The sequence below is a fragment of the Pongo abelii genome, chromosome 17 (assembly GCF_028885655.2).
Source record: "Pongo abelii isolate AG06213 chromosome 17, NHGRI_mPonAbe1-v2.0_pri, whole genome shotgun sequence".
In the NCBI taxonomy this organism is placed as follows: domain Eukaryota; kingdom Metazoa; phylum Chordata; class Mammalia; order Primates; family Hominidae; genus Pongo; species Pongo abelii.
Window position 1 is genome coordinate 37,330,651 of NC_072002.2, and position 22,669 is coordinate 37,353,319.

Below are 22,669 nucleotides of genomic sequence, written 5' to 3' on the forward strand. Positions count from 1 at the left end.
GCGCGAGCGCGGGGCGCGCGCACCTATAAATACGGACACCCGGCCCCGGAGCCCGCGAGCCAGCGGCCAGGCGACCGGCGGGCGGCCAGCCAGCGAGCCGAACTAGCCGAGCTAGCCAGCGAGGCGCGCGCGTGGGCCGGGGCGGCGGCGGCGCCCCCATCCCGAGCACCGAGGGGCGAGCATGGCCCGCCTGCGGGGGGGCTGGACCGCTGCGCACGCCGCCCGATCCCCGCGCCCTGCCCAGCCCGGGTCGCCGCCGCTCGCGCCCGCCGCTTAGCGCTCGGGCGCCGCTCGCTTCTCCGGGCATCGCGGAAATCCCGCCGCAGACGGACACAATGGCGGCGGCGGCCGCCACCACGGCCGCCTGCAGCAGCGGCAGCGCCGGCACCGACGCCGCGGGCGCCAGCGGATTGCAGCAGCCGCCGCCGCAGCCCCAGCCCCAGCCCCAGCCCCAGCCCGCGGCCGCCGCGCCGGCCCTGCCGCCGCCCGAGCCCCCCCGGAAGCCGCGCATGGACCCGCGCCGCCGCCAGGCTGCCCTCTCTTTCCTCACCAACATCTCGCTGGACGGCCGGCTGCCGCCGCAGGACGCGGAGTGGGGCGGTGGCGAGGAGGGCGGCGCGGCCAAACCGGGCGCCGGCGGCGCCTGCGGCGCGAGGACTCGGTTCAGCCTGCTCGCCGCTGCCGAGCGGGGCGGCTGCATCGCGCTCGCCGCGCCGGGCACGCCGGCTGCGGGGTTGGCCGCTGGGTCCGGTCCCTGCCTCCCACAGCCCTCGTCGCTGCCGCCCTTGATCCCTGGCGGCCATGCGACCATGTCCGGCCCCGGGGTGGCGCGGGGGTTCGCGAGCCCCCTGGGCGCCGGCCGGGCGTCGGGGGAGCAGTGGCAGCCGCCCCGGCCGGCGCCTCTCGCCGCCTGTGCCCAACTGCAGCTGCTCGACGGGTCCGGGGCCGCCGGGCAGGAGGAGTTGGAAGAGGACGATGCCTTTACCAGCGTGCAGGTGCCGGCGGCCGCCTTTTTGGGCTCCGGGACCCCCGGGAGTGGGAGCGGCAGTCGGGGACGCCTCAACTCGTTCACTCAGGGAATCCTGCCCATCGCCTTCTCCAGGCCGACTTCGCAGAACTACTGCTCCCTGGAGCAGCCAGGCCAGGGCGGCAGCACCAGCGCCTTCGAGCAGCTGCAGAGGTCCCGGTGAGTATCCGGGATGCGACGTGCACCCAACCCTGCGTCCCTCCCGGCGCCCGGCGCTCCCAGCCTCCCCGCGGTCTCTGGGCTACGGGACACGGGTTGCTCCCATTTTCCCGCGCCCTGCCGGATCCTGTGCTCCGGGCCCGAATCCCAAACCACGAGGGCACCCAAAAGAGGGGGCGTCTCCAGGGAGTGCGGGGTTACACGTGTTTTGCACGAGCCCAGCACTCGCAGAGGAGCACCGTGCTTGTGCAGTGGGTCGGGAGTTGGGAGTTGCAGGAGCCCCGTAAAAAGCGGCGTCCGAGCCTCCCCACACGAGATCACAAAGTTTTCCTGAAACCCGGTCCAGACCCGGAGGCGCACTCTCCCCGAGTGGGGCGAGACTCGGCCGGGCGCAGAGTGGAGCAGTGCAGGCCGGCAGCTCAGCGGCGCGTGTGAGCCTGAACTTGTAGCAGACACGCGTGACCCTCCGGAGAAGTTCTTGCCTGCGCTCCAAGTCTTCTTGCGGCCCGGGGAAACTTGGCTTTTTCCATTTGCTTTCCTGAGCAATGGAAAGTCCTTCTTACATTGCCTCCAACTAGGCCTAGGGGGGTGGGGAACAAAGAGGAAATAGGGCTTGAGGGGTTTTTTTCCTATTCCAAGATGAATTTGCTTGAGTTCGTTAAACGCTTGTTTTGCTTGTTAGCTGAAGTTATCTGGCGGCATTAGGCATCTTAGCAAAAACATGAAATGCTGGACGTTTGCTTATTGTTCAGGAAATAGAGTTTGTCACCACGTATTAATCTAAGGGGCAGTCGGAGGTTGGGACTGTGTGAACTGAAGCTTGCAAAAGTAGGCGAGTAGGCGGGAGCAGGTGGGGAAATGCAGATCCGTTCCTAGGGAGTGCCCTCCCTTGTTGGTTAATAAGACCTCTTGTGAAGTTAGCGATAGCATAGACTCTACCTTGACAAAGTTGTTTTAACTTCTTGGGGCCTCAGTTATCCCTTCTGGGAAGGAATGACTTTCTCTGCTAGAATTTCTCTCTCCTATCATGCTTATCTGAAAGCTTGATCTGGCCCAAGTAAGAAGGTGCCTATGGGAAAACTTAACTTCCTCCCGCAATGGACAAATGGGGAAGAACAGGCCCGCCTCATCCACAAGTTTGCCCCTAGTGTACTTCTTCCGAAGTGGGTGAAATCATGAGGGTGCTAGTTATGTAGCCTCGCTGTTTGAGTGCGCATGGCCCGCAAGCAGGGGTGTGGAGCTGGGGAAGCAGCCTCATAAGTGCATGGATGAATTAGCGACACGGCACAGGTGATAGCCCTACTCCGGTATTTCTTGTCAGAGCATGCATCTCCCCCGCAGCAGGTGAGGGCAGGCAGGTGGTATCCCTTGTTTTTGGGTGAGTCCTGCAAACTCAGCGGTTTCTGGGCAGCTCAGTATTACCGCTTGACATCACACACTGGCTCATGATGACTCCAGACTTGCAGCCTAAGCCCAGCAGTCAAGAGGGTTATGACAGGAATTGTAATAAACATACGTGTTATTCTAAGCCAGTGTGCAAAGCTGGCTTGTGTCTCCTGATGGACAGATGTGTCCTCCGTGCTAAAGGCAGCTGGAGATCAGATTACCTCGCACGCTTTCTCCAAGAAACTCATTTCAGGGGATATGGAAGATCTTGTATGTTCGCATTTCTGAACCAAAGAATATCCAGAACTCCACCTCCAATCCTACAAATATGAATCTTTTAGGCGTTTTATTGATCCTTTTCACCTCGACACACACATTAAGATGAGTTAATCACTGGAAGATGCTTCTTTACCTGACAGTCACTTTCATCCTATTTCTGAATAATCCATATCTGGCAACCTGATAGGCTTTTATAAAATTACAGCTGTGAATAGAAACAGCTTAAAATTTGGGTACAAAGTGGAAAAACAGGTTAAACTGATTTAAGAAAGGCGGAAAGGCTAGCTTAGCTGTGGAGAGGCTACAGACTTGAAATATCCCAGGATGCTTTGTTGCCAACACCACGCTGCTTGTCTATCACTAGAGCACTAGAGTACTTGCACCTGCCTAGTGGAAGTGTGCTGAGAGCATAGACTCACTTGAATAAGGCCCGAGGCCAGCTTTTCTGGTTTCCGTTTGTGGAAACCTTTCCTGGTGTGCCTCCCTGCTAGCCTGTATGTTTCCATGTACATGTTACCTCACGGATGGTCTCCTGGGATGTTTTCACATCAAATTGTATTTTCCTTGGATTCATTTCCTGCCATTAGAGGAATTCCATAGCACCTTGCTGCTCCAGAGTGTGGGCTTTGCACCTTCAGCTTCACTGGGAGCAGTTAGAAATGCAGACTCTTCCCTACTCCAGACTGCGTGAGTCCAGATCTGCAGTTTAACGAGATCCTCAGGTGATTTGTATACAAATTAAATTTTGACAAGTGTTGCCACAGTGTATCTGAAATCTGCCCTTTTAAAAAATGAATTTGAGGTTTTATATATTGGGTTTGTTTTGGGTATATAAAAATTAGAATGTCGGGCCAGGTGCGGTGGCTCACGGCTATAATCCCAGCACTTTGGGAGGCCGAGGCGGGCGGATCACCTGAGGTCGGGAGTTCAAGACGAGCCTGGCCAACATGGTGAAACCCCATCTCTACTAAAAATACAAAAAATCAGCTGGGTGTGTTGTTGCGCCCCTGTAATCCCAGCTACTCGGGAGGCTGAGGCGGGAGAATTGCTTGAACCCAGGAGGCGGAGGTTACAGTGAGCCAAGATTGTGCCATTGCACTCCAGCCTGGGCAACAAGAGTGAAACTCTGTCTCAAAAAAAAAAAAAAAACAAATTAGAATGTCTCCCAATCTGCAATCTTGAAACCCTTTCTTCTTGGTTACTTTCATTGGAACACTTGTAAAACCAATCACAAATAATTGCTTGGACTTCCAAACTTTACAACACACAGGGAGGAAGATTCTGTGCGCAAGCCTTGGTACAAGGTGCACAGTAAATGCCTGTGGATGCAATGATTACACCACCTCTGTTCACCGGACTGGGTTCTTGACATCTATTGTATTTAGCCCTCACAGCCACCCTGAGTATAGATTCTTTCACAGGTGAGGAGACCATAGGCTCAGAGAGGTTGAGTAATTTCTCAGACTGGCCCAGCTACTGAGAGGCACATATGATAATCTGACTTAGTTGGGCCAGGATAGGAACCTGGATCATTGATGTCCAAGCTCTGCCACTCTACCATGTCACTATGCCTTGCACACAATAGGCCCATAGATAATTTTTGAACTGTTGGCTGTAAATGTTTGTCTGTTATACAACTGGCCAGTCATACTGGTATAATTCAACACCCCCTTTGTTATCCTCCCAAATTTAGCCTCTTTGTTTGCATCCCCTAGCTTTGCTATTTAACCATCTCTATTCTGTTGGGGTGCCCAGGGAACCCAGGACGGTGGGCCTGGGTTCCTCCCAGCCTCACGGACGGGACTCTAGCACTGGGAAGCCAACAGGCTGGGTTTGCTGTCAGGTGCAGTGTCAGAGGTGGGAAACCAAGAAGATGCCTCTTAGCTTCATGCCCTATCGTGTTTCTCTGCTCTGGTAGTGAACGGTGCATCTGGAAGGTGTTAATAGGTGAAAGGGAGTGCGAATTTATAAGGTGTGCATTAAGGCTTCCATTCACTTCAAAAACTTCCTTGCAACCAGCAGTTGGCCCCAGCCCTGGGTTACTCTACTTCCTGGAGATTCTGGCGAGCGGACAGCTTCCCAGGAGGACATGAAGTTGAGCCCAGGTGAACCACTGTGCTGATGGGAGGGGTGCATGGTGACCAGTGTACTATTTTTCTTTCTTTTGTTTTCTTTTCTTTTTTTTTTTGAGATGGAGTCTTGCTCTGTTGCCTAGGCTGGAGTGCAGTGGTGCCATCGCAGCTCACTGCAACCTCTGCCTCCCGGGTTCAAGCAATTCTGATGTCTCAGCCTCCCGAGTAACTGGGACTACAGGCATGCGCCACCACGCCTGGCTGATTTTGGTATTTTTTAGTAGAGATGAGGTTTCACCATGTTGGCCAGGCTGGTCTCGAACTCCTGACCTCAGGTGATCCACCTACCTCGGCCTCCCAAAGTACTGGGATTATAGGTGTGAGCCACCGCGCCCCACCCAGGGTACTATTAAAAAGTAGCATGAGGGTTTTGCCTCTGAGAACACTTGAGTTAGCATCATGCCTTGTGGATTTGTGGTACAGAAGAGCCGTAAGTCCTGTGTTCAGATGCTGGTGCCACTGTGACAGCTGTTTGACCCTGGTGGGTTAATCAGCCTTCTGGGTCTATTTCCTCCTGAGAACCTTGGCTTGTGTCTCAGGCCCTTTCTAGTGTAAAATGCACTTACATTTATAATTGAGGTCTGAGTGTGGGCTTGTGCTAAATCATATTTGGGCTTCTCAAATGTAAATGCATTTACAGTCACTTAATCTCTTAAAAGCAGATTCTGTATTTCTAACCAGTTCCCTGGAATGCAGAGTGGCCACCCTTTGAGGAGGGAGGCTTTCCCCCTATTATGATTTGTTCCTGTTGTCAGGCCAAGGAACCCAGGACTCAGGAGATGTTAAGTGGCCTGCCCAAGGCCAGTTGGCGATTAATAGCAGAGCTCAGGCTCACTATTGCTCAGCTGACTTAGAGCTTCTGCCTGCCCCTCCCGCTGCATTGCCCCTCTTTGGAGGAAATCCAGGCTTGTGCTGTAATTGTAATCTGTGTCTTGACTTAAAAGAAAAATGTGAGCCCACCGCAGATCAAGAATCAGGGTAAGAAAGGGGAGATGGATGCTGTTTCCTAGCTTTTTCACCACCCGCTCTGTGACATCAGGCAAGTCGCCAGTCTGTGTGTGCCCCAGCTGTGAGCCACCTGACCCCTCGGGATTTCAGAAGTCTATAAAGAACTTTGATCTCAGCAGTAAGCAAACACAAGTTATTGCTGAGCCATTTTTCCAGCAACCGTGGGTTTTGGAGGTTGGAGTTGTAGCCCCAGGTCAGGCGGGGGCCTGTGGATGGCGGGCGCAGTCTGAGCCTTGCCTGCTGCCCTTGTTGCAGTCACAAAGCCTGCAATGTGGGTGAGCTCAGGAGAAATATATAGGAAGCCTGCTTACTGCTGGCAAGTGCCTGGGGAGGCCAGTGAGCTCAAGGGTGAGCTTTTGCTCTCTGAATGGGTGGGGAAGCCACCACATGGCTCTGCACCATGTGCTCAGTAGCTTTCCCAGGAAGCGCAGATGCCTGGACTTTTTTACTGTCTTCAGAAAGATAGCTGGAGGTGGCAGAGAGCCAAGGGCAGGTTTTCTGGAGAGTAGAGTAGGAGGCAGTGCAGGTGAGCCTGTGCTGTGACCTGATGTGGCATAAGAGAGGTCAAAGCAGGACTTTGAGACTCCTGGGTTCTGGGTCTTAGTTTCCTTATGGAACTCAGCGGTTGGGACAGATGAGCCTCGCCCCTTCTGGGTCCACCATTCCACGTGTCTCGGTCCTGTGGCCTGCTGCAGGGTCTGGGGGCATGTTTAGCCTGGGGACGTGTGGATAATCCAACTTCAGAATCAGGTACAAAGTAGCATTAAGTTTGTTCCATGTAGCTCTGATGGGCAGAACATGTAACTAATGAAGGAATAAATGCATGAATGAATAGGGCTCCCCCAGCATGAGGGAGAACTTTAAAAACTACCTTCAGCTGTGTTCCTTCAGGCACCGGCAATATCACAGCTGGACTGACGATGTTAGGAGGCCATCCAAGCAGGAAGCCACTGCCTGGGGAGGCGGTCAGTCCCCCAGCTGAAACTACCCCCACACCAAGGACATGATTTGTAGTAACCTCTATTGCTAAAGGGCCTTCAGGTTTACAAAGTACTGTTGTACATGTTGATATCAGACTCCAGACACCACAGAGGGGCAGGAATCCAAGGTCACAGAGTGACCAGGGGGTGACTTAGGTTGCAGTGTTATCTGCCAGTTATGTAGAAAAGCAAATCTTGGTATTGAGGCTTAATGCCTTGTATCATTTATTCATTCAACAAACATTGAACACAATGAGTCTCAATCATGAGTCACCACTATCCTAGTCATGGGAGATGGAGGCATAAAACATGGTCCTTGTCTGTGTTGGGTGACATAAGTAAACGGGAGAGTTGGGAGAGTGATGAGTGAGTGGTTAGAGGTGAGCTTGTTGTTTGAACTCCCCCCACCCGGGTAGGGGTGCAGGGACATTTCACACCCTTCCCTGTGGCAGCTGGCACAGGGCCTTGGACACAGTATTTTTATTTAACAGATGTGTGGCAGGCATTATTCTAAGCACTTTAGCGGGACTGAGTTCATACCTAGAAACACCCTGAGACGGTACTACCATCACCTCCATTTGGAAGCACAGAGCAGTTAAGTAACTTGTCTGGGGTCTTGTGCTCTGACCCGCCTCCCTCTGCTGTGCTACAGTTTACAGGTCAGGCTCATACATGCTTGTTAAATAGGCTTCAGCTGAACTGAGCAGAAATTGACCTAAATGGCCTCAAAGATTCCTAATCACTTGTGATTTCCTTGTTTCAGTTTCCACTTTTCTGTCATCTAGGGAAGACATCTGTGCATTTGGGCCCAGACGACAGGCCAGGTTTTAAATAGAGATTCCTGTGACTCTGGCAGTTAACTCCCGCCCGCTGCCTGCCTGTACTTCCTCTCTTTTTGGCCACAGCTGAATCCCTGACACCTTTATTGCCTCCTTACTCACCTGGTACATTACGCGTCTTGTGTTATTTAGAGCATGGTACAATTAGCAGCAGGAACCTGGCCTCCCAAAGTTTAAAGCTCTGCTGGTTCCTCATCTGTGAAATGGGAATGGTACCACCACCTCCGCCCTGGGCGGGTTTCCTGCTGTATCTTCTCAGCATCACCCTTTCCCCAGCTGCCCCCCTGGCTGTTTATAAATAATACTTTCTTGGAAAAACCACACCCACTCGTGCAAGTCTTGCCTTTGGCTGCCTTTGTGCTACAAGGACAGAATCGAGTAGTTGCGACAGAGACCACATGGCCTATTCCCTGGCTTGTCACAGAGTGATTGTGCTTCCCCCACCCTATCCCAGTGCTCTGTGCCCAGGAAGTGTGCAGGTCCCCTTGGCCCCTTCCTGCCTGCCTGCACCCTCCTTGCCTTGTTTCACAGCCTGGATAATGTGGTGGCCTGAGGGACTCCTGGCTTCTGTTTGGACCCCTGTCAATCCCTCCCCCCTGGGCTGTCAGAGGGACCCTTCTGAAACCCACATCTGATCCTGCCAGTCTTAAATTCCTGGTATTTCACACGAGGCAGCTGTTGGCTTAGGTCCTGGTTGCCACTGCAACCTCCCCCGCTCCCACACACCCTCTGAGGCCTGTTGCTGCCATACTGTGTTGTCTTTACAGAGGGCACCCACGCTGCTCCTTGTCCCAGGCTCTGGCACTCTCAGGCTTCTCCTGGGGCAGGGCCTCCCGAAGAGGCCCCTTCCTTCCAGCTCCGTCAGCCACAGAGCCAGCCGCTGCTCTCCCCATGCTCGTACACGCTCCTGGCTGAGCCTCTTCCTTCCCTGTGAATCTGTGCTTCAGCCCTGGTCGGACTGGAGGGCCCCTCCTCCGTGGTCTGGTCAGAGCTTGGTGACGGATTGCCCTGGGGCCAGCTTTTGGTGGAACAGACCACATCTCTCCTCCATAGGGAACACAAATGAAACTCCAATTCCCTAACAGTAAGAGTAGGAAAATTTGATTCTAACTGTTCCCCCACCCCACAACATTCTAGGTCTTTGTTTCCATCCAGCAGTTGCTCCTGACTCTTAATTTGCTAAAACAATCTGTCATGGGGCTAAGGTGAGACAGATTGTGGAGGCTGCACCACCCAGCCCACCCCTACCTGTGCCTGTCTCTCCCACCCTCGGGAGGGAGGTGACTTGTATGGAGTTCTGAGTACCTCTTGTGTGCCACATCCTTCACGTATGTTGTTTTATTTGTGTGGCAGTCTGTGAAACAGGTTGCCTACTTTAGAGCTGAGAAGACTGAGGCTGGATGGTTAAGGAAATTTGTCTAAGGCCACATAGCTGGAATCTAGAGCTAGAATTGAACCCTAGTTTTCCTGGCTTCTAAGCTGTGTTTCTTGCAAACCCTGTAGTGTCTTGGAGCTGACTCCTACCCGCTTAATAGAGACGATTGAAGAATCTGAGGTGGTTGATAACCTGAAATCGGTTGTGGTAGGAATATTTACACCACAGGAATCGGCCAATGCTACAAGTCAAGGTTTTTCTTTTTCCCCTTCCAGAGAGTTGGTTATCAGCATGTGCACCTAAGGCTTTACCACACATCCTTTTTTTCTTTTTCTTTCTTTTTTTTTTTTTGAGACAGAGTCTCTGTTGCCCAGGCTGGAGTGCAGTGGCGTAATCTCGGCTCACTGCAACCTCCGCCTCGTGGGTTCAAGCAATTCTCCTGCCTCAGCCTCCCAAGTAGCTGGGATTACAGGTGCCTGCCACCATGTCCAGCTAATTTTTTATATTTTTAGTAGAGACGGGGTTTCGCCATGTTGGGCAGGCTGGTCTCTAACTCCTGAACTCAGGTGATCTGCCTGCCTCGGCCTTCCAAAGTGCTGGGATTACAGGCATGAGCCACCACGCCTGGCCTAATTTTTGTATTTTTAATAGAGATGAGGTTTCACCATTGTTGGCCAGGCTGGTCTCGATCTCTTGACCTCGTGATCTGCCTGTCTTGACCTTGTGATCCACCCGTCTCGGCCTCCCAAAGTGCTGGGATTACAGGTGTGAGCCACTGCGCCTGGCTCACACATCCTTTTTGTCCTGTTCTCTTTGGGGGCTGTGCAAAATGTCGCTATCAAAGGAAGCATGTTGAAAACCAGAAGTTTTTATAAGAATCTGCTGCTTAACGTAATGATGTAAATTTTCCCCAGGGTCACCACTATCCATTTTTTCCACTTCAGAAAAATATCTGTCCCCCTCAAGTTTCAGCCTGTGTACCATTTAAACACCAAACATTTCACAGATTCTGGGGCTCAGACCACTTAGTATTACATTCAGGAATCATGAAATCATTAGCTATTACTCTGTTTTACCAACTGTGTAATGTTGTATTTTTATGTTTGTTTGATTTTGAAAAGCCTCTAAGAACGTATAATTAATTGGAGTTTGCTAGTTTGTCTTTTCCTCTTTGTTTTAGTAGTTTGGATGGCTATGCACTAGATCATATTTAACGAGGTTATCATTCATTGTGGTTTGGGGCTTATTACTGCACATTTGGTCACAGACAAGAGCTTGTAAAGCAGAACGTGCAAATACCAGGGGCTTATGACTTTAGAATATTGTAATGATATGTGTGTGCAAGAGGGACCCAATCTTGTCCCTGGTTTAAAGCACAGGGTATATGTAAATCTAAGTTAGGTTTTACGATAAACAGAAGAGAAAGCATTCAACCAGAGACTAGTAAAATATTCAAGAATGCCAAAAATGTTTATGTGCCTAGCATGTTGATTTTTATTTTAAAGCACTTTACTCATTGACCAAATTATTTATAAAGCAAAATGTCTACTTCGATAGTTTTAGGAAGGGCTGGGTAGCGGGGTAGAGGAACAAATGTGAGGAGCTGGAAGATATTCAAAGTCTAAAGTTTTTTGCTTAAGGACAAAAACTGGCATGTTAGGGGGACAAATGGTTGATGTGATGTTGAATGGTAGTTCTTTTTTTTTTTCTTTTGGAGATGGAGTCTTGCTCTGTCGCCCAGGCTGGAGTGCAATGGCACGATCTTGGCTCACTGCAACCTCTGCCTCCCGGGTTCAAGCGATTGGCCAGGCTTGTCTCGAACTCCTGACCTCAAGTGATCAGCCTGCCTCAGCCTCCCAAAGTGCTAGGATTACAGGCGTGAGCTACCCTGCCCAGCCTGAATGGTAGTTCTTGATGAATTATTTTATTTATTGAGTTGAATAAAGTTTGTTTTTGGAGGGTGAGTAGTGAAGAAGGAAGATGAGATTACAAATGTCTAAAGTAATTGTAGGATTCCATTTATCCATCACAAAATGATTGATAATATTATAAGTTCTGTTTATTTGTTTGATGCTTAACAGCTTAAGAAGTACTTTTTTAAAAATCAAGTAATTTCAAAAAGGCAATGTGGTAGCTGTTTTATGGATTTGAAAGTCACCGTATGTAGTAGAGCTAGAGTTTTAAAATTTACATTTTCTACGTTGAGAGTTTTAAAACAAAAACTCTATCGTAGCTGTACCATTTTAAGAAAAACGTAAGAAAGAATCAACTAAGTACTGTAGAATTTTATTCTCCTTCCAGTCTCAAATCTTCTACTTGTGTGTTCGTTAACCAAAATGCTAGGGCCTCATCTGTTTCAGACCTATGGGCTGGAGTCAATCAAGGTCAGTATGTTAAAGTACAAAGAAATACTGTGCTATAGTTTTGGCTAGCCAGCACCTTCTCATCAAGCGAGCATGCTGATTTTCACGTGATAACCTCGGGCAGGCCAATAGAACCCTGATTTGGGGCCAGAGTCATGGAAAATTTTCCCAATAACAACAGCTCTCTCCAGATAATATTAATAGCTTGGTATCAGTTCCTCCCGCAGGGAGTAAGCTCCTTCTCCTTCCTGCACCCCTGCCGCTAGGCCTCTGTCTCAGCAAAATGGGTGAGCAGAAGAGTGGAAAGACCAGCTTTGGAGCTCCATAGCTCTGCCGCTTAACGGCACCTTTTGGACAACACGCTTAACCATTCTGAACCTCACATTCTCACCTGTAGGATGGGGATAAGGACTCCAGTCCTTTTGGGATATTGCAAATATTAAAATAAGAATGCAGAATACAACACTAAACATCTAGCAAAGGTTTGGCCCTTAGTGATTGAGCAGGAAAATTGTAGCTGTTATTTCCATTCATGATTGCACTGCACCTTACACTGTCCAAGAAGCCGTTGAGAAATTTGACAAGGTCTGCTCTGATCATGAGGAGATGATCCTGAACAGCTACCTTGCTGCATTGTTTTAGTTTCATCAGTAGTAGTGAAATCAGAGCAGCGGAGAGAAATAGTACCCCTCTGTTTGGTGCTGCATTTTGCCCCTGCTTACACTGGAATAGTGACAATTTCTATTGCCAAAATAAAGCAAGGTAGGGGGAATTCACATGTCCATCCTTGTACCTTTAGAGCAATGAGGCTGTGAGGTGAAGAGCAACAACCGGTTTTGCCCACACCCAGGCCCAGGAAGATGCTGCCCTACTTGGAGGGTCCCGCAGCCCATGTGGGGCACATGCTGGGGGAGGGCTACCTCCAGAGACAATTTGGGAAGACGCAACTTTCGTCACTCGTTATCAGAGCTATAGCCCTCATTCCGTGGTCTGTGTGCTGCCTGCTTGGCCTCCATTTCTTTTTGGTTTTTTTTTTTTGAGATGGAGTCTCACTCTGTCGCCCAGGCTGGAGTGCAGTGGCGTGATATCGGCTCACTGCAAGCTCCGCCTCCTGGGTTCACGCCATTCTCCTGCCTCAGCCTCCCAAGTAGCTGGGACTACAGGCGCACACCACCATGCCCGGCTAATTTTTTGTATGTTTAGTAGAGGCAGGTTTTTCACCGTGTTAGCCAGGGTGGTCTCGATCTCCTGACCTCGTGATCCACCCGCCTCAGCCTCCCAAAGTGCTGGGATTACAGGCATGAGCCACCATGCCTGGCCTACTTGGCCTCCATTTCTAAGCAGGATACCCTCTCCGGTGTGAGGGCTCCTCAGGGTCTGTGTGGCCATGACGTGGAGTTGAGTTGGGTGCTACGTGGGTGACTTGGCCTCACCTTTCAGCCCCGTTTCCCCTCTGCAGATGGCTTCCACCTCCTCTCCTCGACCCCATGGTTAAACAGAGTTGGGTGTTTGTCCAGGGATCCCACTTGGCATTGGGTCAGTGGGGACTTCTGTGTCAATTCTGCACACACATCTGCATGCCAGGCAAGTGTGGCCTTGTTCAGAGATAAATGGGGCCCAGTGCCCATTCCAGAAGAGGACAGCCCAGCACAAGGCTGCTGGACTCTGGGGCAGCCGGACAGGTTAGGGGCCACCATTCCTGCAGTGGGAGCAGTGGTTGTCCTGGAGATGCCCTTGAAACTGGGCCTTCAGGTCAGCTGTGACCTCACAGTGGGTGCACTGTGGCAAAGCACATTGGATGCTTGGTTTAAGACGATGAGTTTAATCCAGAGGAAAACGGGAAGACTTTGAATAGGCACAGGTGTGAGCAAAGCTGGATTTTTCAAAACTGGAGACAGGTTGAATGGAGGAAGGAAACTGTAGCAGTGATCTTTTTTTGAGATGGAGTCTTGCTCTGTCTGCCCAGGCTGGAGTGCAGTGGCGCGATCTCAGCTCACCGCAACCTCTGCCTCCCAGGTTCACTTCAAGCAATCCTCCTGCCTTAGCTTCCTGAGTAGCTGGGACTTCAGGTGTGTGCCACCATGTCCAGATAAATTTTTTTTTGTATTTTTAATAGAGATGGGGTTTTGCCCATGCTGTCCAGGCTGGTCCCCAACTCCTGACCTCAGGTGATCCACCTGCCTCAGCCTCCCAAAGTGCTGAGATTGCAGAGGTGAGCCACTGCGCGCAGCCTCATGCTTTTTGTTTTTAACCCCTTTGGCATCCTAATTGTCTCTTCAGGTAAATCAACCTGTACTCATCCAAAATTTTTATTTTTAGGAAGTTTGTCTACTTTTTTTTGAGATGGAGCCTCGCTGTTGCCCAGGCTGGAGTGCAGTAGTGCAGTCTTGGCTCACTGCAGCCTCTGCCTCCAGGGCTCGAACCACCCTCCCACCTCAGCCTCCTCAGTACTTGGGACCCACAGGTGTGTGCCACATCGCTAGTAAATTTTTGTATTTTTGGTGGAGATAGGATTTCACCATGTTGCCTAGGCTGGTCTCGAACTCCTGAGCTCAAGCAGTCTACCCACCTCAGTCTCCCAAAGTGCTGGGATTACAGGAGTGAGCCACTGTGCCCAGCCATGGAATTTTTGGAAAAAAAGCTAAACTCTATCCTGGATACGTCTGTTTTTGTTTGATTCTTTGGCGCGGTAGCCCAGTAGTTTTCAGAATGTGCTCTCTGGACCAGTGGCGGCCAGGAACTTGTTAGAAACACGATCCCCAGACCCAGCCTCAGACCCACTGGGTCAGAAGCTCTGGGGCGGGGCCCAGCAATCTGTTTAAACAAGGCCCCTACTTGCGCCTGTCGCCCGTTCAGGCTTGGGAGCAGCCACTGTGGACAAAGCCTTGTGTACCTCCAACTTTACTGGACCTTCTGAAAGATGTGAACAGCGTCTAGTGCTCCAGAAAGGATTTTATTTATTCTAGCACAAATCGACGGAAGTTATCCCTGATGTGGGGCTTTGCTATCCAGGTAATGCAGGGTTGAGGTTGAGGCTTGGCATCATCACCGTTAGGCTCGCCACTCCTTTTCTGTCCCCGACACGGCCACGCTTTGTCTCTGGTGAACTTCTAGGATTAGCTCTGATGAGTCCCTTTTGCATTGGCTTTCCCTGCCTCCTTGTGTCTGGGGTATCTGTTCCCTCATCTGTGTCCTAAAGCATTTCCTCTCCACCTCTATTTTAAGGTCGTAGTAGTTGGTTTTTTTTTTTTTTTTTTTTTTTTTTTTGAGACGGAGTCTTGCTCTGTCACCCTGGCTGGAGTGCAGTGGCGCTATCTGGGCTCACTGCCAGCTCCACCTCCCGGGTTCATGCCATTCTCCTGCCTCAGCCTCCTGAGTAGCTGGGACTACAGGCGCCCGCCACCACGCCCGGCTAATTTTTTTTTTTTGTATTTTTAGTAGAGACGGGGTTTCACCGTGTTAGCCAGGATGGCCTCGATCTCCTGACCTCGTCATCCGCCCACCTCGGCCTCCCAAAGTGCTGGGATTACAGGCGTGAGCCACCGTGCCCAGCCAGGTCATAGTAGTTTTTCAAGTATCCAAGCAGATTTGTGGAAAGCCTCTGCCCTGCGCCAAGCACTGGCATATGGGGGAGCCCCGGAGGGGTGGGATCCCTGCCACCACAGACCTTAGTGGCTCGCGCTGGCAAAGGGGAAAAGAGGCAACCAAACCAACTACAAGTAGACGAAACTCTGGAGGGTTCTGTGAAGGGTCATGGGAGTCTGTGAACATCTGTTGGGTGTTGTGGCTGGGAAAGGCTTTCTCAGGAAGATGAGAAAGCAGTTCACCACCAAGAGATGGGACGCAGGTTTCAGGCATGGGGAGCCATGTGTTCTAGGGTCCTGAGATGCCAATGCACTTGAGCTGTTGCAGGAAGAAGGCCAAGGGTGGTTGGAACATAGTGAACTCGGGGAGCCAAAGGGGCTGACCTGAGAATTGGGCAGACGCCTCATAACGCTAAGAGCTCTCATTGTCTTTATTAGAAGCCGCTGGGGAGCAGAGTGCCCTGGCCTACGTTTTTGCTTTTTTTGTTTTTTTGTTTGTTTGTTTTGAGACAGAGTCTCACTCTGTCGCCCAGGCTGGAGTGCAGTGGCGCGATCTCGGCTCACTGCAAGCTCTGCCTCCTGGGTTCACGCCATTCTCCTGCCTCAGCCTCCCGAGTAGCTGGGACTACAAGCACCTGCCACCACGCCCAGCTAATTTTTGTATTTTTTAGTAGAGACGGGGTTTCACTGTGTTAGGCAGGATGGTCTCGATCTCCTGACCTCGTGATCTGCCCGCCTCGGCCTCCCAAAGTGCTGGGATTACATGCGTGAGCCACCGTGCCTGGCCTCCCTGGCCTACGTTTTAAGGTCCTGCTGGCTGCTGTGGATTGAAGGAGGACAGGCATGGATGTGAGACCTCTGGGAGCCTCTTGCCTTTAGGCAAGAGCGTCCTGCTGAGACACACAGTAGCCTGGACAGAGGTAGAGATGGTGAAGGGTGGATGGGTGGCAGGTGCGTCTTGGAGGTAGAGCTGATAGAACTTGTAGGGGACTTGAATGTTCCCTGCCATTGTGGAGCTTATGTCTAATTGGAGAGAGGCTCTTGAGTAATCCACTGACAGATGGAAGACTGCAGGCCTGGGGTGAGTCACAGAGCGGGGACAGCCTTGATCCTGTTGGCCTGTGATAAGTGATGGTGGATTGGACTCCACTGTGGCAGGTTGAGGAAGGCTTGCTTCGGGAGGTGACTGCTGAACTAAGGTCTAAGAATGGACAGGTATCGAGGACTTGACAAGGGCTAGAAGGATTGGGGCAGACAGGAGGAGCAGCTGGTGCAGACCAGGGCCAGAAGGGCTCATGCAGGCAGGAGGAGCAGCAGGTTTGAAGAAATGAGAGCGCTGATGCTGTGGTCCAGGCAGGACATGGGGGCCACTTGGACCACAATGGTAACGAAGCGGGTGGAGAGAAGTGAACAGATTCAGCAGAGATGTAAGGCACGATGGAGGTGGATTAGATACGGAGCAGGGGGAGTGGAGAGCATTGAGGAGACTCTGGGGTTTCTGGCCTATGGACTGATTGGGTAGCAGTGCCATCTCTGAGACAGGAGTATTAGCTTGATCCAGTGTTATGAGTTTAAAAATGCTACCAAGCTAGGCATGGTGGCCTGTGTCTATAATCTTAGCTATCTGGAGGCTGAGGTGGGAGAATTGCCTGAGCCCAGGAGTCCAGCCTGGGCAACATAGTGAAACCCTGTCTTTAAAAAAAATTAATGAATGAGCTAAAATGCTACCTGGAAGAAAAATTGTGCGACTAAAGATGACCCTATTTCTTCTCATTACCTATTTCTCCCCCTAATCCTGTGCTGTTACTGTCCTAATGGCTTGAGGTAATATATCTGTAGGGTCATAAGTAACTTGTTGATTGAATATTGATGTATGGAGATTTTCCTTTTTCTCCCAAGGTGGAGAATGATATTTATGGTTAGATATCATCTCAAGTTTATAATTGTTTGGTCTAATTTTTTTTTTTTTTTTTTTTTTTTTTTTTTTTTTTGAGACTGAGTCTCACTCTATTTCCCAGGCTAGAGTGCAGTGGCAAGATCTCGGCTCACTGCAACCTCTGCCTCCTGGGTTCAGGCAATTCTCGTGCCTCAGCCTCCCGAGTAGCTGGGATTACAGGCACTTGCCATCATGCCTGGCTAATTTTTGTATTTTTAGTAGAGATGGGGTTTCACCATGTTGGCCAGGCTGGTCTCGAACTCCTGACCTCAAGTGATCCACCTGGCTTGGCCTCCCAAAGTGCTGGGATTATAGGCTTGAACTACCATGCCAGGCCTTGGTCTAAAGTTTTTTTTTTTTTTTTTTTTTTTTGTCTTTTTTGAGACAGAGTTTCGCTCTTGTTGCCTAGGCTAGAGTGCAATGGCGTGATCTTGGCTCACTGCAACCTCCACCTCCCGGGTTCAAATGATTCTCCTGCCTCAGCCTCCCAAGTAGCTGGGATTACAGGCGCCCACCACCACGCCCTGCTATTTTTTGTATTTTTAGTAGAGACAGGGTTTCACCATGCTGGCCAGGCTGGTTTTGAACTCCTGACCTTGTGATCTGCCTACGTCAGCCTCCCGAAGTGCTGGGATTACAGGCGTGAGCCACCGCTCTTGGCTGGTCTAAAATTTTTAACGTTACTTTTTTTTTTCCCTCCCAGGCTGGAGTGCAGTGGCATAACCTCAGCTCACTGCAGCCTCAACCTCCTGGACTCAAGCAATCCTCCCACCTCAGCCACCCAAATAGCTGAGCCTACTGGCATGCACTACCACACCTGGCTAATTTTTATATTTTTTTTGTAGAGATGAGGTTTCACCATCTTTCCCAGGCTGATCTCAAACTCCTGGGCTCAAGCCATCTGCCTGCCTCAGCCTCCCAGTGTGCTAGGATTACTGGCATGTGCCACTATGACCAGCAATATTACCTTTTAAGAATAATTTTGAACATAACAATTTTTAAAAAATAGGCTGGGGCTGGGTGCAGTGGCTCATGCCTGTAATCCCAGCACTTTGGGAGGCTGAGGCGGGCAGATCACTTGAGGTCAGAAGTTCTAGACCAGGCTGACCAACGTGGTGAAACCCTGTCTCTACTAAAAATATAAATAGTAACGAGGCGTGGTGACACATACGTGTAATCCCAGCTACTCAGGAGGGTGAGGCAGGAGAATCGCTTGAACCCAGGAGGTGGAGGTTGCAGTGAGCTGAGATCGCACCACTGCACTCCAGCCTGGGCAACAGAGCAAGACTCCATCTCAAAAAACAAAAAATAGGCCAGGCACCATGGCTCATGCCTGTAGTCCCAACACTTTGGGAGGCTGAGGCGGGCAGATTACTTGAGACTAGGAGTTTGAGACCAGCCTGGCCAACATGGCAAAACCCCATCTCTACTAAAAATACAGAAATTAGCTGGGTATGATAGCGCACACTTGTAATCTCAGCCACCTAGGACGCGGAAGCCCAAGAATCGCTTGTAATGGGGAGGTGGAGGTTCCAGTGATCCGAGGTCACACCACCCACTCCAGCCTGGGTGACAGAACAAGACTGTCTCAAAAAAAATTGTAGAAATACCCCAAATCAGATTTCATTCATTCAGTTTCTGTTGAACACATATAGTCTTTTAATTAAAAAAAAAAAAAAAGAGCAAGATTATTAGCTTTTTCAAACAGTTTCTAGTTCAACTTGCACATGTTTGTACCTGATTGCCAAGTGCTGAAGTCTGAGTGATCTCGCATGTGAAGAAGATGCCTTCTGGAAACCTCATAATCGTGTGCCGTGGTAACTAAACAGGCACCTGGTGTGCTGTCCACTTGTTCTTGCTTGGCAAGTCAAATTAAGGCTGAGGTGCAGTCTCCACATACAGCAGCAGTTATGTCTTTTTCCCGTTTTATTGGTGGTTTTTCATAATAGCGTGCCTGTTTAACTTGATCATCTACTGAGCCATATGGAAATTGTACATCCCGCATCTGCCCATTCCTTAATCTCCTTGAGCCTTGGTTATCATCTGTAAAGAGGGGGAGATGATATTTAACAATCAGGTGCCTCATAGTGTGACTGCGAAGAGCAAATCTGAGATCTCTGTAAAGCACTTACAGTACCTAGAACGTAGTTCTCAGTAAATATCTGATGTGACTATTGTATCCCATATACTCTGCTGGTGCCATACAGATTTTGTAGGGGCTGATGTCACCATGTCAACAAGGGATTTGAACTTTAGAGAATTGAGTTTTCTCACCAAGTCACGTAGAGCGGGGATCCCTTCTAACGGAAGCCCATCCTCTCCCACTCTGCTCTCTTGCCTTTTGACACATGTGACATTTTATCTAAACAAGTTTTGTGACCTTCCTGAACAAAACAGGTTGTTTTAGGATGGGCCAGTGTTTCTGGACACCTGTACTGTTCAACACTTGCACTGTCTAAGAACATACGCTGATATTCATGTCATTTACCCATCCAGCCCCTGTTGGTGGGAAGCTGCTATGTGTGTACAGAATGACTAAACCAGGCTTTTTTATTTGACCCTGTTTGCTACAAACGTAATTGAATAATTGGAGCCTGGCAGATTGGAAGCAATAGGAACAATATATTTCAATCCAGTACTCTGTGAGCAGCAGCATTTCACAGAGCCAGAAATAATTTAGCCTGTAGAGCTTATTAAGAAGTGCAGTGTTCGTTATGCGTAACTTTAGTTCTGTTAGAGCCAAGAAAATAAAAGTCAAGGCTAAAATATAAGGAAATGAATAAGATACATGGAGGCTGGTGAGATCTGGAATAAAAAAATATTTACATAGGAGTTCAGCTTTGATTTTATATTGTCACAAATTGGTACCAGATGCCTGCATTTCAGACAGACTCCTGAGCTGATCCAGAGTGTGAGTTGGGAAACAAATCACTTTGCCATTTGGAACGCTGATTGATATTTTAGGAGTTTCTTTTTGTTTTCAAAGGAGAAATAATGCATATTACAGACCTAGCAAACAGAACTTTTATAAATGGCAATTAACAGAAGATGCCCAAGGGAGGAAGTCTCCAGTTTCTTTTTATAACCCTGGCAAAAGTAATGGAGGTGACATTTTATTAGCATTGGCATCTCCTGCTTACAATGGGAGCTAGTTCAGCCTTGTGTAGCAGTGTCCAGAGCTGGTAGCTTCATTTCCATTTTCCTTCAACCTCAGGGAGAAACACAGGGGTATTTCTGTCTGGGGTGGCAGGACCTCATGTGGTCTCCACGTGGCAGGATCCCAGAATCACAGGGTGGCAGTACATATTTTCCCCTATGGCTTTAAGAAAATGGCTTTTCATTTCGAGTCTTAGGTTTGGTCTCAACAGTGCTTGCTTGGCCTCCAGGCCGTTTTTCTTCCTGGTGTTTGAATGACTCATAAAATGAGTTTGGAGTGGTCTGATGCCTCTGCCTCCTTCCTTGAATGCTTTCTAAGAGGGGCTGCCATGCAAGAATATATGCTGATTTTCCCACGTAAGTTATCAGAGGATCGCCTGGGTGACCCAGAGAGCTGAGTCTGTTTTTTTGGCTCCCACCTTTGGATGCTGACGGTCTTTGTTGGAAATCGCTCTCTGAGGCTCAGCCTGGAAAAGCGGGATGTCAGTCCTGATGTGGGCCAGCAGCAGGGCTGGAGGGTAGTGTGAGTGGCATGAGGTCATTTGGAACAGAGAGGGGCTCCATGGAGGTCCTCCAGCCCCCAAGACCGGCCTTGGTATTTCCTACAGGGGCTGGGCCATAGGCTCTCACACGGATGAGAAGGAACCTCGAAGGCCCTGGGAGGGGAGCCTGCCGTGTGCTTCTGAGCTCCATGGACCTTGGATGGAAGGACGAGACCCTTGTCTCTGCTCTCTGGGTTGATGCTGGTCAAAGGCTGCTTGGCTGTGAAAGGGAGGGAGACCTGGAGGCCCAGCGGGCACCAAGATTGTGTGTTTCCTGTTTCGCTTCAGGACCCTGGACGTCAGTGCCTGTGCTTTGTCCTCCTACGTTAGCTGCCTCTATTCGGAGGGAGTGAATTTTCATTATACAACTTTTAGCTAATATAGTCAAATCTCATTACTCCCAGTAGTTTGTTGTATGAAGTTGCTGCAAGCACTGAATTAGGAAATACTGATCCATTGCTCCTGAGGCAAATACATGGGTAGCTATGTTCCTGTGAGCCTCTGGTCACACGTTTCCATCATCTGATCAATGCATACCTTGTTCTAGGTGCATTTCCATTTAAAGACACCTAATTTAATATATATTATTGACTCTTCATTGAACTCACAAACAGCGGCATTGTAACATATGCCTGAATAAGGCTTCTTGAACATGTGTTTTCTCTGTAAGGCGCGCTGCAGCCTGCTTCTGCTTAGGAATGCTAGACAGCACTTCAGCACTGTGCTTGGGACCCTTTTAAACAGTGAAATCACCAGCAAAAAGCCCAAAAATGCAAAAAATATGGCACTAAAAATGCTAAGAAAAAGACAAGAATGAGCTGAAAGAAGGCATGTAGCTTTGGTCACCTCAGCTGGGAATCTGTGTGTTGGGTGACTCAAATTTTTTGCCACTTTGTACACACCCATGTCAGCGAAATGACCATGAAAGTGCCATGAGTGTCCATTTTGGAGTTACAAATAAATTTCAGCAAGTAGGGCTGGGCTCGGTGGCTTACACCTGTAATCCCAGCACTCTGGGAGGCCAAGGCAGGGGGATCACTTGAGCCTGGAAGTTGGTGACCAGCCTGGGCAATATGGCTTAACCCCATCTCTATTTTGTTTAGAAATATATATATGTTAAAAATAATTTAGCAGGTAGGCAAATCTGCAAATATAGAACCTGGGGATAATGAGGATCAGCTGTACTTTATCCAGGTAGTAAAGCGGGGGCGGTGGTGGGGGCTTCTCTAGATTGAGGGGTCATGGAAAGAATCTGCTATCTCTTTTACAAAGGCCTGCCTCAGCCAATCTGATTAATTCCTCATACCCTTGAGGTGGGAGGGGCTGGCTTTCTGTCCTCTGCCCTGTTGATCCGGAAGCCAAGAATCAGCCAATGTGACCCAGGCTTATGGCAGAAGGAAAATGGAATATTTCAGGCTCTGAAGGCCTCTTCCTTCTCACCAGGCTGCGCTGGCAAGATAGGAAGAGTGCCTTAAATTATGGAATTTAAATGCTGACATCATATTTTAATACCGTTTAAAAAGTTATCTCTTCCTAATAATTTCTATATGATTTAATTAGATGAAAAGCAGCGTAGTAGCCAGGCATAGTGACACGTGCTTATAGTCCCAGCTACTGTGAAAGCTGAGGTGGGAGGATCACTGTACTCCAACCTGGGCAATAGAGTGAGACCCTGTCTAAAAAAATAAAATAAAATAGACTGCAGCATAGGATGGTGATTTGGAGTGTAAATCCTGGAGCCAGACTTCCCAGGTTTGAATCCTGGCTTTGCTATCTCCACTTTGGGCAATTTATAAATAAAGTAAAACATTTCCGATCCTTGGTTTCCTTAATTGTAAATAAAAATAGTAATAGTAGCCAGATTCAGTGGCTTATGCCTGTAATCCCAGCACTTTGGGAGGCT

General features: G+C 49.7%; 1 protein-coding gene across 4 annotated transcripts in view; it reads left to right on the plus strand.

The window, feature by feature from the left end:
- The first annotated feature begins 54 nt into the window (after positions 1–54).
- CABLES1 (Cdk5 and Abl enzyme substrate 1) overlaps positions 55–22,669 on the plus strand; it is a 122,989-nt gene continuing 100,374 nt past the window's right edge. The window contains exon 1 of one of the 4 annotated variants that reach the window (XM_024235956.3): positions 55–1,186. In XM_024235956.3, coding sequence (XP_024091724.2) covers positions 336–1,186 — 851 coding nt within the window. In that variant the 5' untranslated portion in view covers positions 55–335. Of the gene's footprint in view, positions 1,187–13,320; positions 13,618–14,541; positions 14,561–22,669 lie in introns of those variants that run through there. The other 3 variants (XM_054537707.2, XM_054537708.2, XM_054537709.2) reach the window with 3 other exon arrangements.